At 57.3% G+C, this 12,839-nt stretch overlaps 1 protein-coding gene across 1 annotated transcript; it reads left to right on the forward strand.

The window, feature by feature from the left end:
• The first annotated feature begins 4,563 nt into the window (after positions 1-4,563).
• NEUROG3 (neurogenin 3) lies at positions 4,564-5,218 on the forward strand. The gene has a single exon (XM_008145430.3). The coding sequence runs from the start codon at positions 4,583-4,585 to the stop codon at positions 5,216-5,218; it is 636 nt and encodes a 211-aa protein (XP_008143652.2). The 5' UTR covers positions 4,564-4,582.
• The last annotated feature ends 7,621 nt before the right edge of the window (positions 5,219-12,839 follow it).

A 12,839-nucleotide genomic window follows, 5' to 3' on the forward strand; every position in this document is an offset into this window, starting at 1 on the left:
CCACAAATCACTGTATCTCTCCCTCCTCCCCCGCTCCCTCCTGACAGAGGGCAGAGCAGAAAGAGGCGCTGAGAAGAGGCGCCGCTTCAACAGGTGTCTTAGTGCGCAATGCACCTTTTCACGCATTCACTGTCTCCATCAGCGGCGGGGACAATGTGGACACTTTGTTTCCAGGCTCTGTGCGCCAGCTTCGGGCGCAGGGGGGGGAGGCGGCCCTGGGCGGGGAGGGGGGTCTGGAAATAAAGACCTCAGGCGCTCCTGGGGTCCCGGGCCCTCTCCTCCCTTTGTTGGAGAACTCCCTGGGCCAGAGCTTCCTTGTGCGCCCTTGGGGGTGGCATATGGCGCCCTCTCACCTACCCAAGAAAGAGAACCAGCCACCCACTCAAGAGCGCGCAAGGTCCCTGAGCCCGGGGAGGGGGAGTCTCTGAGGGAAAGGCCTCTTTCCCAAAGTGAATGAGGAGCCCTCCTTATCTCTCCCCACCCCACCTGCGCCATCCCCTCAGCTGGCGCAGCAGGCAGCAGCCGTTGGGTGGGGAGCCGCGCAGCGGCCCAGCAGCGCCAGCCTGCGGAAGCGCCCCAGCTCCCGGCAGATGAAATATGGGGCTGGTGAGCCCCTGGAGACCATATGTTTTCAATAAAAGAAGACAAATAGGACCGAGATAGGCCTTGCAGCCAACCTGTTATAAATGGGTGGCAATTGGGCCAATGTACACGGCCCCCGGGGGGAGGCCCGCTCGGTGCCAAATCCATGTGTCAGCTTCTGGGACAGGTGTGCCCAGGGGCCAGGGGCCAGGTCTCCCCCCTCCGGGTTTATCACGGCAAAGGTAATATTGTGCTAACTATGAGTAAACAGTCATTGTGAAAACCAGGGAGAGTTTATCAGAGGCGAACTAGTTGGGGGGTGGCTTCACAATAAAGCTGCCCGCCTCGGGAGCAGGTGACGGCTGGCTGCAGGACTCCCGCGGTAGATGTTTTCCAAAGCACTCCACTTTACAATCTCTTGTAATTATTTATTAAACGAAATCTATTTATTATTATTTTAGCAAACACTGGAGACAGGTGGGGCTTTCTTCTCGTCGTCTCCTTTTGTTTGAAGGACTGTTTGAAGTGGCCAGTCTCGGCCCGGGCAGCTCGCTCGCCAGATTTTTGTCTTCTGCTCTTTCAGTGCCGAGCGAAGGCGAGAGAGAGAGAGAGAAAGACGCCCCCTCCTCTGGCAAGCCATTAGCTATTCAGCCTCCTGTGGCCCCCCTCCCCCCGACTCCTTTCTCGAGGAGCCCCCAGGCACTGCTAAGATTCCCCCTGCAGATAGGAAGGCAAAAGGGCGGACCACGGCCTTCCTTCTTTTCCAATCTGCCCGCCGGCTCTAGGCGTCAGGCTGTCGCCTCTCTCCTGGGCCCCCTCAGCCTCAGGCAAGCCCGGACCCCAAAGAGTCGACGGGCACGGGGGTCCTGGAGGCACCAGAGGTGGTAGCTGGCCGGGGTCTTCAGGAATGGGCTCTGCTCCCCCGCTTCAAGAGCTGACGCACAAATCCCGCCGGCGCGCACTGAGTTGTCACAGACTGCGCCCCAGCCGGCATTGACTTTGGAGAGGGGTCTGTGCATCCTCTGTAGCAGAAAGGGAGGGCGGAAATCCTCAATGTCTAATCCCCTAGGACTCCTCAACCTCCAGCCTCGCCCTCCAGGCCAGGAGACGGGATGCGGAGAGTTCTCTCCCGCTGCAAGATGACGGCGGCCCTGGGCCGGCGCGCGCTCCTCGCCTTGTTCTTTGCGCAAAGCTGGGGAAGTGGCGGCGGCGGCCTGGAAGCCTTGGAGAGCCTTGAGTCGAAGGGGCTCTGGGGAAGCTAGATAAGAATTCTAAGCCGGTCCTAGAATTTCCTCCCAACAAAAAGGTTCCCAAGAATCCCCAGATTCTCTCCTGGTGCCGCAAGCTCGCCTGAGGCTGTCTCCAGCACCCAGTAGCCGCTGGAGGCAAGCAGGAGCCCAGGCAAGTCCCGTCCCGATTGTGGGCTGCTCTCGGGGCCTCCAGGGACACACAGAGGTGCTTTGATCCCTTCTGGCCAGGGCTCCCTCCTAGAGAGCTAGGAGAGCAGTGCTTTGGGTCTCCTCTCCCCGTTCCTAGTTTGCAGGATAGAAATCAAGCAAGGCTGGGGTGTGGGTCAGGAGAGTGAAGAGATGGAACAGGAGGGGACACTGGCTCCCCTTGGCTCTGGGAGATGGGGCCACTGCCCCTTTTGCATTCTGACCCTGTCATGACTCACAAACCCACGAATTCTCCTGCTTTCTACATTTGGGGGTGTCTGATTTTGCCTTGAAAGGATATTTCCCCCCACTTAAGGAGACGCAGCAGGTGCAAGGGAGAATCTAGGACTAGGAGTCTCAGGACCTGAGTTCTGTGGTTCTGATAGAAATTGCTATGTGACCTTGATTGACTCACTTCTCCTTTCTGGGCCTTAATTTTTCCACCTGTAAAATGGATCTCAGGTTCTCATTCCTATAACTGGAAGGCAATTTGGAGCAAGTTCTGACCTAAAGGGAAACAGCAGCAAACGTGGAAACCATGAATCTCCATGGGGGTCCCTGAGCCTGACCCCTCGCTTCACTTCCCTCCCAGACAGCAGGGGAAGGAGCCTGCGCTCACAGCGCAGCAGCTGTGATCCAGGACAGCGCCCCCACCCGCATACAGTCCTGGAGTCCCCTCTCCCTGGCGCCCCCGCTTATCCAGCCTCTCTCTGCCTGGGAGGCAATTCCAAGCCGCCTGGGCGCGTGTCAGAGGCCGTCGCCGGGGCAGATGCACAAACTTACCTCTCCCCCTCACCCATCCCCCCGGTTCCCTGACCGGGTCCTGCGCCCCTCCGCCAACTTCCGGGAGGCGCAGGGTCCCTGGAGATGCTAGAAAGGAACTCCTCCTCCGCCGCCTGCGGAGGCTTAACCCCAGACCCAGCCTCCCCAGCCTCCGCCTCCGCCCCGGGCCCCCCGGGCACCTCGCGGTCAGCAGAGAGGAGCGGAAGCCGCGACCCCTCACCCTGAGTGACCGGAAGCAGAAGACCACGGGGTGTCCGCGGCGGGACAAAAGGGAGGGGCGGGGAAGAAGGGAGGGATGATGCGTTCAGCCTCACTTTAGAAAGACTTCCAGGAGGCGAGGGTCCCTGCCCTGTGCTCACCGCCTGACCCCGGTCTGACTCGGCGGCGGAAGCTGGACCCGGGGGCGCCGGCCCCTGCGCGCCAGGGATGGGCAGGAGGCCCGAGTGCAGAAGAGGCGGCCCGCTGCTCTGCAGCACCGGCTCGCCGAGGCGTTTAAGACCCCGGGGCTGCTGTGAGCTCCGGGCCTCCCCCCACCCCTTCGCACCTGAGCTCCTGCCCAGCAGGCCCCGGACCGAAAGCTGGGGCCCTGCCCCTGATTGGTGGCTGTGGAACGTCCCCTGGGGGTGTGTGGGCGGGGGGGGGGGTCCACCATAGCCACCCTCTGCCTCTGAGATGCCATCCATATGTCTTCGATTTAGGATGGGAGTGGTGGGAGGAGAGGGTCTAAGCGCCTCCGTCTGAGAAGTTTGGGGCGTCATCTCAGGGCACAGTAAGGGGGGCTCCTCACCCCCAGGCAAACGTCTCCAAGTGGCAGGGACACCCGTCGCGGTAGCCGCCTGGTCCCCTCCCAGAGTGAAGAGGGGCCGTGAAACTGACCCGCAGAGCAGGGAGCGGGGTGGCACCGGAGTCGGGGGACCCTTTCCCTCCTGGGAGTCCGGACACCTGGCTCCCTGTCCCACCCCTCGCCCTGTGGCTTGGGGCAAGCGCCCCCCTCTCTGAGGCTGTTTCCCCGTGTGTAACAGGTGGAGATTCACCCACCCCGAAGGCTGCGCAAAGCCCCCTCCAGGTACCCAGAGAGGCTCTGGACAGGGGCCCGGAGAGAGAGAGACCTCGGGAGGCGTCTGGGGCGGCAGCCGGGAGCCAGACAAGGCTCTTCTCGCCGGGTGGGGCTCTTTGAGGAACCGAGAGTTGCTGGGACAGAGCCGGCCGGGAGAAAGCAAACAGAGGCTCGCTCCCCTCCCCCCCGACCCAGGCCTTTGTCCGGAATCCAGCTGTGCCCCGCGGGGGAGGAGCGGGCTCGCGTGGCGGCCCCCGGGTCGCCGCACTGATTGGCCGGCAGCGCGGGCTGCGGCGGGGCAGGCACGCTCCCGGCCGCGCCGAGCAGATAAAGCGTGCCAAGGGGCACACGACTTGCGGCTCAGGACACCCGCCCGGGCAGGCGCGCCAAAGAGAGCCGGAGAGGCCGGGACCCACTTGGCGCTTCTCTCCTTTAGGGACTCCCGGGCGGCGGCTCCGGCAGCTCCGCTGAACTTGGCATTTGCAAGGCCAGCTCAGCTCCCCGCTGCTCAAAACCCGCCGCTCCCAACCTTTTGCCCATGAGACCGAGGTAACACCTGGTAACCCTGGGCATTCGACGGGGGAAAGGGTTCTCTGATCAGGGGTGGGGGTGGCTCTTTCTCGTGCCCCCCCCCCCCCCACACACACACACACGTGGCTCGGGATGGGGAACTGCACCTGGGTGGCCGACCCACGCTTACCCGTACTTCTTCCCCTGCCGCAGGATGGCGCCTCAGCCCCCGGGTGCGCCAGCTGTCCAAGGGACCCACGAGACGGCGCAGCCCTTCCCGGTCGCCTCGAACGCGGAAGAGCCCTGCATCGTGTCCGCTCCGCCCAGCCCCACTCGCGTGTCAGAGGACCCCGTCGAGGCCGAAGGGAGCGGCTGCCGAGGGGCCGCCAGGAAGCTCCGGGCGCGGCGCGGGGGACGCAGCCGGCCCAAGAGTGAGCTGGCTCTGAGCAAGCAGCGGCGGAGCCGCCGCAAGAAGGCCAACGACCGCGAGCGCAATCGGATGCACAACCTCAACTCGGCCCTGGACGCGCTGCGCGGAGTCCTGCCCACCTTTCCCGACGACGCGAAGCTCACCAAGATTGAGACGCTGCGCTTCGCGCACAATTACATCTGGGCGCTGACGCAGACGCTGCGCCTAGCGGACCACAGCCTTTACGGCCTGGAGCCTCCCTGCGAGGAGCTGGGCAGCCCGGACGGCGGCTCCCTGGGAGACTGGGCCTCCCTCTACTCCCCGGTCTCCCAGGCGGGCAGCCTGAGCCCCGCCGCCTCGCCGGAGGAGCGCCCCGGGCTGCAGGCGCCGGCCTCCCCTGCCTGCCTGCCGGGCGCCCTGGCCTTTGCAGACTTTCTCTGATGGCCCGTCGGCCGCTGGGCGGCGGGTGCTGGGAGAGGGAGGCTGTGGAGGGTGTGGCGGTGGCGGTGGCGGCGGCCCTCACGCGGACTTGCGCCTCTTCTCTGGTTCGCCGAGCGCTGGTGGCCTAGACGCCCGCGGGGCGGCCGGCCGGTTCAGTCCCCCGTCCTCAGCGCCGCGCCATCGGAGACGTTCTGCCGCTGCCTGCGCAAGTGGGCGTTACAGGCCGCGCGTCTCGGGCCCCCTCCCTGCGGTCACCCCAAAATCTCCTGCAAAAACGCTGAGGATGGTAGCACCACACAGGGGAAGACGCGCCCCCACCCGTCTCCTGCCACCCTACCCTCACTCAGTTTAACTGTCAGCCCGACGACTGTCTCTTACCGCCCCTCCCCATCCAGCCTCTGGTCTCCGCTCCTCCTCCTCTCTCCCTACCCAGGCCCGGGCTTCCGGCCGCCCCCTCTGCCTTAGCCCACGAAGGCGACCCTCTGCCTTCTCCGCGTGCACTTTTCTGAGCCATTGCCCCGGGGGAGGGGGGCTGGAGCCCCGACGGAGTACTGGTCTCCCATTCTTCTTGGGGACCGTCTCCCCGCTCCCCGCCCCCCAACTCCGCCTCCCTGCGACCGAGAGAGCTCGTGCCTTTAAAAAAAAAATCATTTTGTAAATTATATGATGTCTTTTGAGATGAATTTTGGTACGGTAAATTATATGGCCCCCCGCCCTGTTTTACACGTTGTATTTATTGATGAGATTTCAAAAAAAAAAAAAAAACCACGGGAAAAGTCTATATTTTGTACATAAGATTATTTGGGGTCTGGTGAATGAGGCTTTGAGCCAATAATAAAAGGGGGAAACCTATGGAAGCCTGAGCCCTGTGTCTGGATTGTGCAGAGGGGAAGGCTGCCGCCTCTGCGGTGGGGGTGGGGGGTGCCTCTGTCCAAAGAGAGGGATGAGGCTTAAGACCAACCTCCGAGGGGGCTGCTCACTGGCGCTGGCTGGCCCTTTCCGCTGTGATACTAGCCTAATGTGGTTACTTTTGGGGACAAGAGGGAATAATAAATAGTCCTGCCACAGAATCGGAGCTCTCAGAAACGCTACCTGGCGGGCTAGGCATCCCAGGAATTTTCCCAATCTGCCTGGCGTTCTAGCGCATCTTCTGAGCCATTTTACACGCCACGCGCTGGGGTGGCGCGCAGTGACTCGTGGATCTGACCAGCGGGGAGCAGGGAAGGTGGAAGGTCCCCGCGGAACTTTCTGGCACCCCGGGACACCTAGCAGCCTTGACTGCAAGCTTATCAAGAAATTGTTCAAGGTTTCCAGCCACTGGTACTTGATTCCTCCCAAGGTAGAGTAGGATGGGGCACGGTTGTGACTGAAATTTGTCCCCGAAGTTCTACTGGAACCCCACCCCATGGCTTCCCCGGTCCCCAAGATCTCTGGGAAGCAGACAAGAGCTCTAAGAATTCGAGGAATATGCCTGGCGCACAAGAACAGGAAAATGGAGGGCTGGCACCCCACCCCGCGCATTGAACCCCAGAGACCTCCTTTGGATTGGTCCTGGGCGCCTGGGGAAGACACGGGCCAGCCTCCGGAGGGCAAAGGGAGGTCAGAGGCTGGGACCTGGCAGGTTGCTTTCCATCCCGTTAGAGCGCAAAGGTGGTGGCTTTGCAGGGGTTAATGCCTCTAGCATCTGCTGCTCTTTTGCCATCCCCCTTTCAAACTGAACTTTCCCTCTCTCCTCTACTCTTAGGTCCCCGTAGCTCGCAGGAGCTACGCCTCGGTTACTGGGGTTGGATTTGAGGGTGCAAAAGGGGACATGGCAAACAGACTCATACACGAAGGTGTTTTGTTTCGTGGCTTTAATCTGGGAGAAGATTAATGGGTTATTGGTGACCTCTGCATCTGCCAACTTTCCACCTGGGGCGCCAAGGGGGAGGGGGAGCAGGTGTCTGCAGCTCTGGTTGCACAGACCAAGCCAGTGCCTGCTACTTGCTGGGCATTTGGGGAAGGGGTGTGGACAGACCTAAAAAGCAGGAGGGTCTATCTCTGTCCTCCAGGGACCGTAGCAAGTGTGTTGACAAAAGAATTCAAGGCCCAAAATATTGCTGCTGGGGGGAGGCGGGAGGCAGAGGCACGGGCGGGACTGTCACCTGGGGCTGGGGCTGGGGCGGGAGGTTGGCCCGGGAAAGTGACATTTGGGCCAGGGCTAAGGGTTAGGAGAGGAAGTCCTCAAGCAGGACGACCACTGGAAGGTTGGGGGAAGCGGTGCTCAAAGAGGCAAACGACCCCAAAGCTGGAAGAGTGTCTGTTGGCGCTGTGCTCCCGCTGGAGGCACCCACTGCCCGATCCTCCCCTCTTTCTGAGGGTGCTCATTAGGGAGCTATTCGTCACCCATGGCACACAGACTGTCCTCCCACCAGTGAGTATTTTAAAAATTACGGTTTAGCCGGTGTGGCCCAGTGGTTGAGCACGGACCCATTAACCAAGAGGTTACCGGTTCGGTTCCAGTCAGGGTGCATGCCCATGTTGTGGGCTCAATCCCCAGTAGGGGACGTGCTGGGGGCAGCTGGTCAATGATGTTTCTCTCTCGTTGATGTTTCTCTCTATCCCTCTCCCTCCCTCTCTAGAAATCAATAAAAACGTATTTTTTTAAAAAATAAAAATTATCGTTTAACCAACTCCACTCCTGGGCTGCCACCTTGGGTGGGGGGCAGATTTGCCCCGGGAGCTGTCCGCTCTACTCTCAGAGTCAGGAGGCGGAGGAAGGGTTAGGGCTCGGTTGAATCGCTGCCCAGTTTAGGGCTCGGTGCCCAGGAAGAGCCTATCCATCGCTGGAGGTGGTCAGCTTCCTCCAGAGGCCCCCTAAGCTAAGAGCCCTTCCTCTGTCAGGGCGCGGAAACCCTTCTGAGAGCCGCTCACACAAACAGCCCAGCATCCCTATCCCGCCGCCCACCCCGGGGCATTCGTCCTTCAGAGGCTGTTAAAATCGGGCTGCTCGCGGCTCCACTGCGCCCACACTTGTATGGCTGCAGAGCCCCCTGCGATCGGAGGTGGTCGCCTGCGCCCCAGCTCCCTGAAACCCGGACAGGGTCTCAAGCGGGGGCAGGAAAGACGCTGGGGTGGAACATGCTCTCCCCTCTTCTGCCTTTGTCTGAGCCCAAGCCTGGCTTCCAGAACAACAGCAATGAATCTTGCGCCATCCCCCATCCCACCCACAACCACACGGCCTCCCCAGCCGCACACACAGCAGGTAGATTTATGGTGCCCTGCCCCCATCCCACCCCACCCCCAAACCGGCCTCCGGAGGAGGACAAAGCGTCCCGGGGGCCATTGGAATGCTAATGGCTGGGAGCCTGGCCGAGGGGCTGGCACAAAGGCAGGCGGGGCCCCGGGCGCACGCGACCCCACAGGCCCCTCCTCTCCCCTCCGGGCCACTCTGCCCGGCTTTGTGACCTTGGACAAGTCTTTGAGTCTCCGCTAATTCACTTGAGAAGTTCCCTAATACCTTTTCCCTGGATTTCTGGGCACCTAAGAGGAGGCCGTGCTTGCTGGGTTCTGAGTTACAGGCCCCCAGACCTGAAGACGTGGAAAAGACCCTTCAGGACCTGGTGCTGGGGAGTGGAGGGGGAGGGTGTTGGGACATCCGGCTGAGAGTGTGGCACAGGTATATTACAACGACATTTTTACATTCATGAAATTAATATTCTCTGCTGTGTCTCCCCCCCCCCCCTTAAAAATATCTGCAGACAGTGATCAATAAAAGCAGCGGACACTCGCTAACTTCACCTGTCAGCTATGCCTTCAACCGGCCAAGAGCAGACAGTGGGAGAGTCGAGGCTGGACACTTCTTTCCTCAGGCACCCTCTCAGGGCAAGGCAGGGTGGTCACAGCCAGGGAAACAGAGGCCCGAAGTCTTGGAAGTAGGTGACCTTCCCAAGGCCTTCAGCCACCCGGTGAGTCATTGAAGCAAGCTGGACTGTGAACCTGGCTCTAAGCTAGCAGATTAGAGCTCTCGGTACCGAGTCCATCGCAGTTTGTGCTTGTCCTTGGGCTCCCTTGCTCTTTGGCTGAACCCCACCTCCAACCCCGACCCCTGAAGAGGCTCCGGGCTCCTGTCTGTCTCTTCTGCTTCTGCGACGCGAGGGGCCAAGTCCGCGGAGAGGGGGCCTTCCTGGCTAACCCAGCCAGCACCGGCTCCTGACAGACTGCTGTGCGCCCCTGACCATGGTGCTGAAATCACCGCGTCGGTTCAGAGGGAGCAACGTGCCTGGGGAACTAAACGTTCTCAATACGGAAAACCACCTTTAGTCACGTTTTTCAGGCCAGCGTCCCTACAGGGCCCCCTGTGGACATGCAGCCCCAGAAGGCTGGCAGGCTTCCTTGGTGTGGTGGAGAACACATGGGCTCTGTGACTACTCACTGTGTGACCCCAGCAATGCCTTTTTCTCTCTGGTTTTTAATTAAACCCCTTTGCCGCTCTAGGACCCACTTCCCTTACCTGTAAAGTTGGGACAATAAGAAGTAGCTGCTAATTGGGCCGGTTAAATGTGCTTGTTTTTAGTGCAGGTTATGCTGCCATAAATGGTAACTATCATTATCTTCATTTGCCTCAAATTCTTCTCATTCTCCCAGGTTCCTGTTTTTTGGGGGAGGAAGGAGTACTTTCGTATGGATTTGAATTTCTTATGTACCCTGTGCAGTGCAAACTGGCCCAAAGGCCAAGGCCACCCATCCCTTCCTGGTGACCCTCCCGAGTTTAGATCTACCCTTCCTGAGATCCAGGATGGTATGTTCAGATGTCCCTTGGGCACCCCAAATGGACATGTCCAAAATGGAATTCCTCACCCCTAACCCCAAACTAATACCGCCTCCTGTTCCTGGTCTCACTAAGTAGCATCACCTAGTCACCCATACTAGAAATCTGGGGCTCTTCTTGGCTTTCCTCTCTCACTACCCAAATCCAAGTAATCCTTAAGTCCTGCAGGATTTGTCCTTCTCACTATTTCTTGGAGCTCGCCTCTCCTTAACCTCCTTATTACCACTGGCCTAGTCCAGGCTCTTATCCTCACATGCAGAGACCACCTAGCTGATCTCCGTACCTCTCATCTCCACACTGTTCACGGCACCCTCCGTGCTGCAGCCAGAGTTCCCATCTAGCATGCAAATATGGCATTGTCCCTCTCCTGTTTAAAAATCCTCCAGTCGTTTCTAATCATTTCTGGGACAAAGCCCATGTTCTAATAGGAATATATGAGCTGTGAAGCGATATTAATCTGGGTTCAGTTCCCAGTTGGTTCACTGTCAGTACAACCATCAACAAGTTCTGTAACCTTTCTCTCATTGTCATCATTTGTAAAGTGGAGATAATAATATTACCATTTCAGGGTTAGGTTAGAGTAAAGCCAGGCTGCTGTAACAGCCTTACCAATAATTCAACCTGAGGTGAGCATTCCAGGTGGGTGGGTAGCTCTGCTCCACAACATCATTCGGGGTCCTTGTCATCCACATGGTTGAGGCTGCTTTGCCCTGGGTCCCAGCCAGTGGGGAGGGGAAATGGAGGAGCCTCGCCCACAGTGTAAAAGTTTAGACTAGGAAGTGGCACACTGTGCCTCTGCTCACATTCCACGGGAAGAACATGATCACGGGCCCTCACCTAATGGGAAGAGGGGCGGTGTGCCTCAGAAGAAGTGAAGAATGGATTCTGGTGGGTAAAGAGCAGTCTCCAGCCGAAACCGGCTTGGCTCAATGGATAGAGCGTCGGCCTGTGGACTGAAAGGTCCCGGGTTCGATTCCGGTCAAGGGCATGTACCTTGGTTGCGGGCACATCCCCAGCAGGGGGTGTGTAGGAGGCAGCTGATCGATGATTCTCTCTCATCGATGTTTCTAACTCTCTATCCCTCTCTCTTCCTCTCTGTAAAAATCAATAAAATATATTAAAAAAAAAAAAAAAAAAAAAAAAAGAGCAGTCTCCACCCAAGGAATGTTGTCAGGATTAAATAGGATTATACATGTTATTACTATTTGTTTCTCTCACCATGAATCACTTACTTTTATGACCAGCATCCTGCTGTGCAGTGCCTTGCTTGCCTTGACATTGCCCCTCCAGAAATACTGAACTGTTTGAATTTTTCCTCTTATGCACAGTCCAGTACCCCTTCCATCATTTGCCCCCTAAACTGCTCTCTCTGCCCAAATCCTCTTTCCCTCTCCAAATCTCTAATATAGACATCACCTCTTCCCAGAAGCTTTTTTGAAATCTTCCTCCCTCCTTCTTTCTGCTCCCCTAATATCCTGTGTATATGACTATCCTTGTACTTTCCAGGTATTTTGTAATGATCTCTTTGTTCCTCTGCACCCTCCAGTAAGGTCTTTGAGATCTTCCCAAAGGAAGAACTGTGTTCATATCTTCAATGAGTGCCTATTCTCAACCATATGCCACATGTTTTTAGGATGAGTTAATAATGAGTGAGTGAGTGAGTGAGTTAACAAAATGAATGAAGAACATTGCAATTATTTGTTTAGAAAATCCTACCTTCCCCAGACTGGCTACCACATAAAGGCCAATGAATATTTATTGAATAAATGAATGATATGTAGAGAGACTCATTACCCTTTCTGCCTCATACCTTCCTCAGTACCAAAATAACCTGTCCTTGGCTGAAGTGGGCCTATTTTAGAAGATGCCCATCTGACTAGGTGAGACTGGATTATCACAACAGTGTCACTGTTTCTGAGATGACTAGTAACAATGCCAATAGTCAGGTATGGGTGACCCCTCCTGAGATAGTATATTAGAGGATGAGGTTTGGCATCTACCTCAATTCCAGCACTTCTTAATTCTATCATTTTGAGCAAGTTATTCAGCTTCTCTGAACCTCAGTTTCCCCATCTATAAAGGAGAAAACCACACACCTACCTCATAAGGTTCAAAGCGGATTTAGATGAGGTAACAGATAAGTCCATATACTTCATGTTTCTGCCAGCAATTTGAAGCAGAATTCATTATAGTACCCACCCCATTTTATTCTTACAGATGATGATGAGCAAATAAACTCTGGGCCAGGACTGACATTAACCATGGAAGGATGATAGAGCTTGCCCAGACCCAGGCCTATTAATTAAGGAGACAAACTGAGACTCCTGCTATCCAAAGATCATCACCAGCTACTCGTACCTCTGTTGCAATAGTTATCTATTACTGCCTAACAAATCACAAAGTGCACACACAAACTTTACTTACACTAGAAAGCTTCACTGTGTGGGTCAGGAATCCAGGTGGGCTTAGCTGGGAGCCTCTGGCTCTAAGTGTCTCAGGGCTGCAGTCAGAGAGTCAGCCAGGATTGTGGTCTCACCTGACAGCCTGACTGGGGGAGAATCCACTTCCAACCTAACTCAGGTGGCTGTTGGTGGCACTCCATTCCTCGGGGGCCATTGCATTGAGGGCCTCCGTTCCTCAGTCATTTGGGGCCAGAGCCTTCCTCTGTTCCCTGCTATGTGTGCCCCCCGCCACCCCCACCCCGCCATAGGACAGCTCACAACATAGCAACCGGCTTCCTTCAGTACAAGGAAACAAAAGGCGGGAGGACACTCAAGACAGAAGCCACAGTCTTTTTGTAACGTAATTTCC

Source organism: Eptesicus fuscus, chromosome 17, assembly GCF_027574615.1.
Source record: "Eptesicus fuscus isolate TK198812 chromosome 17, DD_ASM_mEF_20220401, whole genome shotgun sequence".
Taxonomy (NCBI): Eukaryota; Metazoa; Chordata; class Mammalia; order Chiroptera; family Vespertilionidae; genus Eptesicus; species Eptesicus fuscus.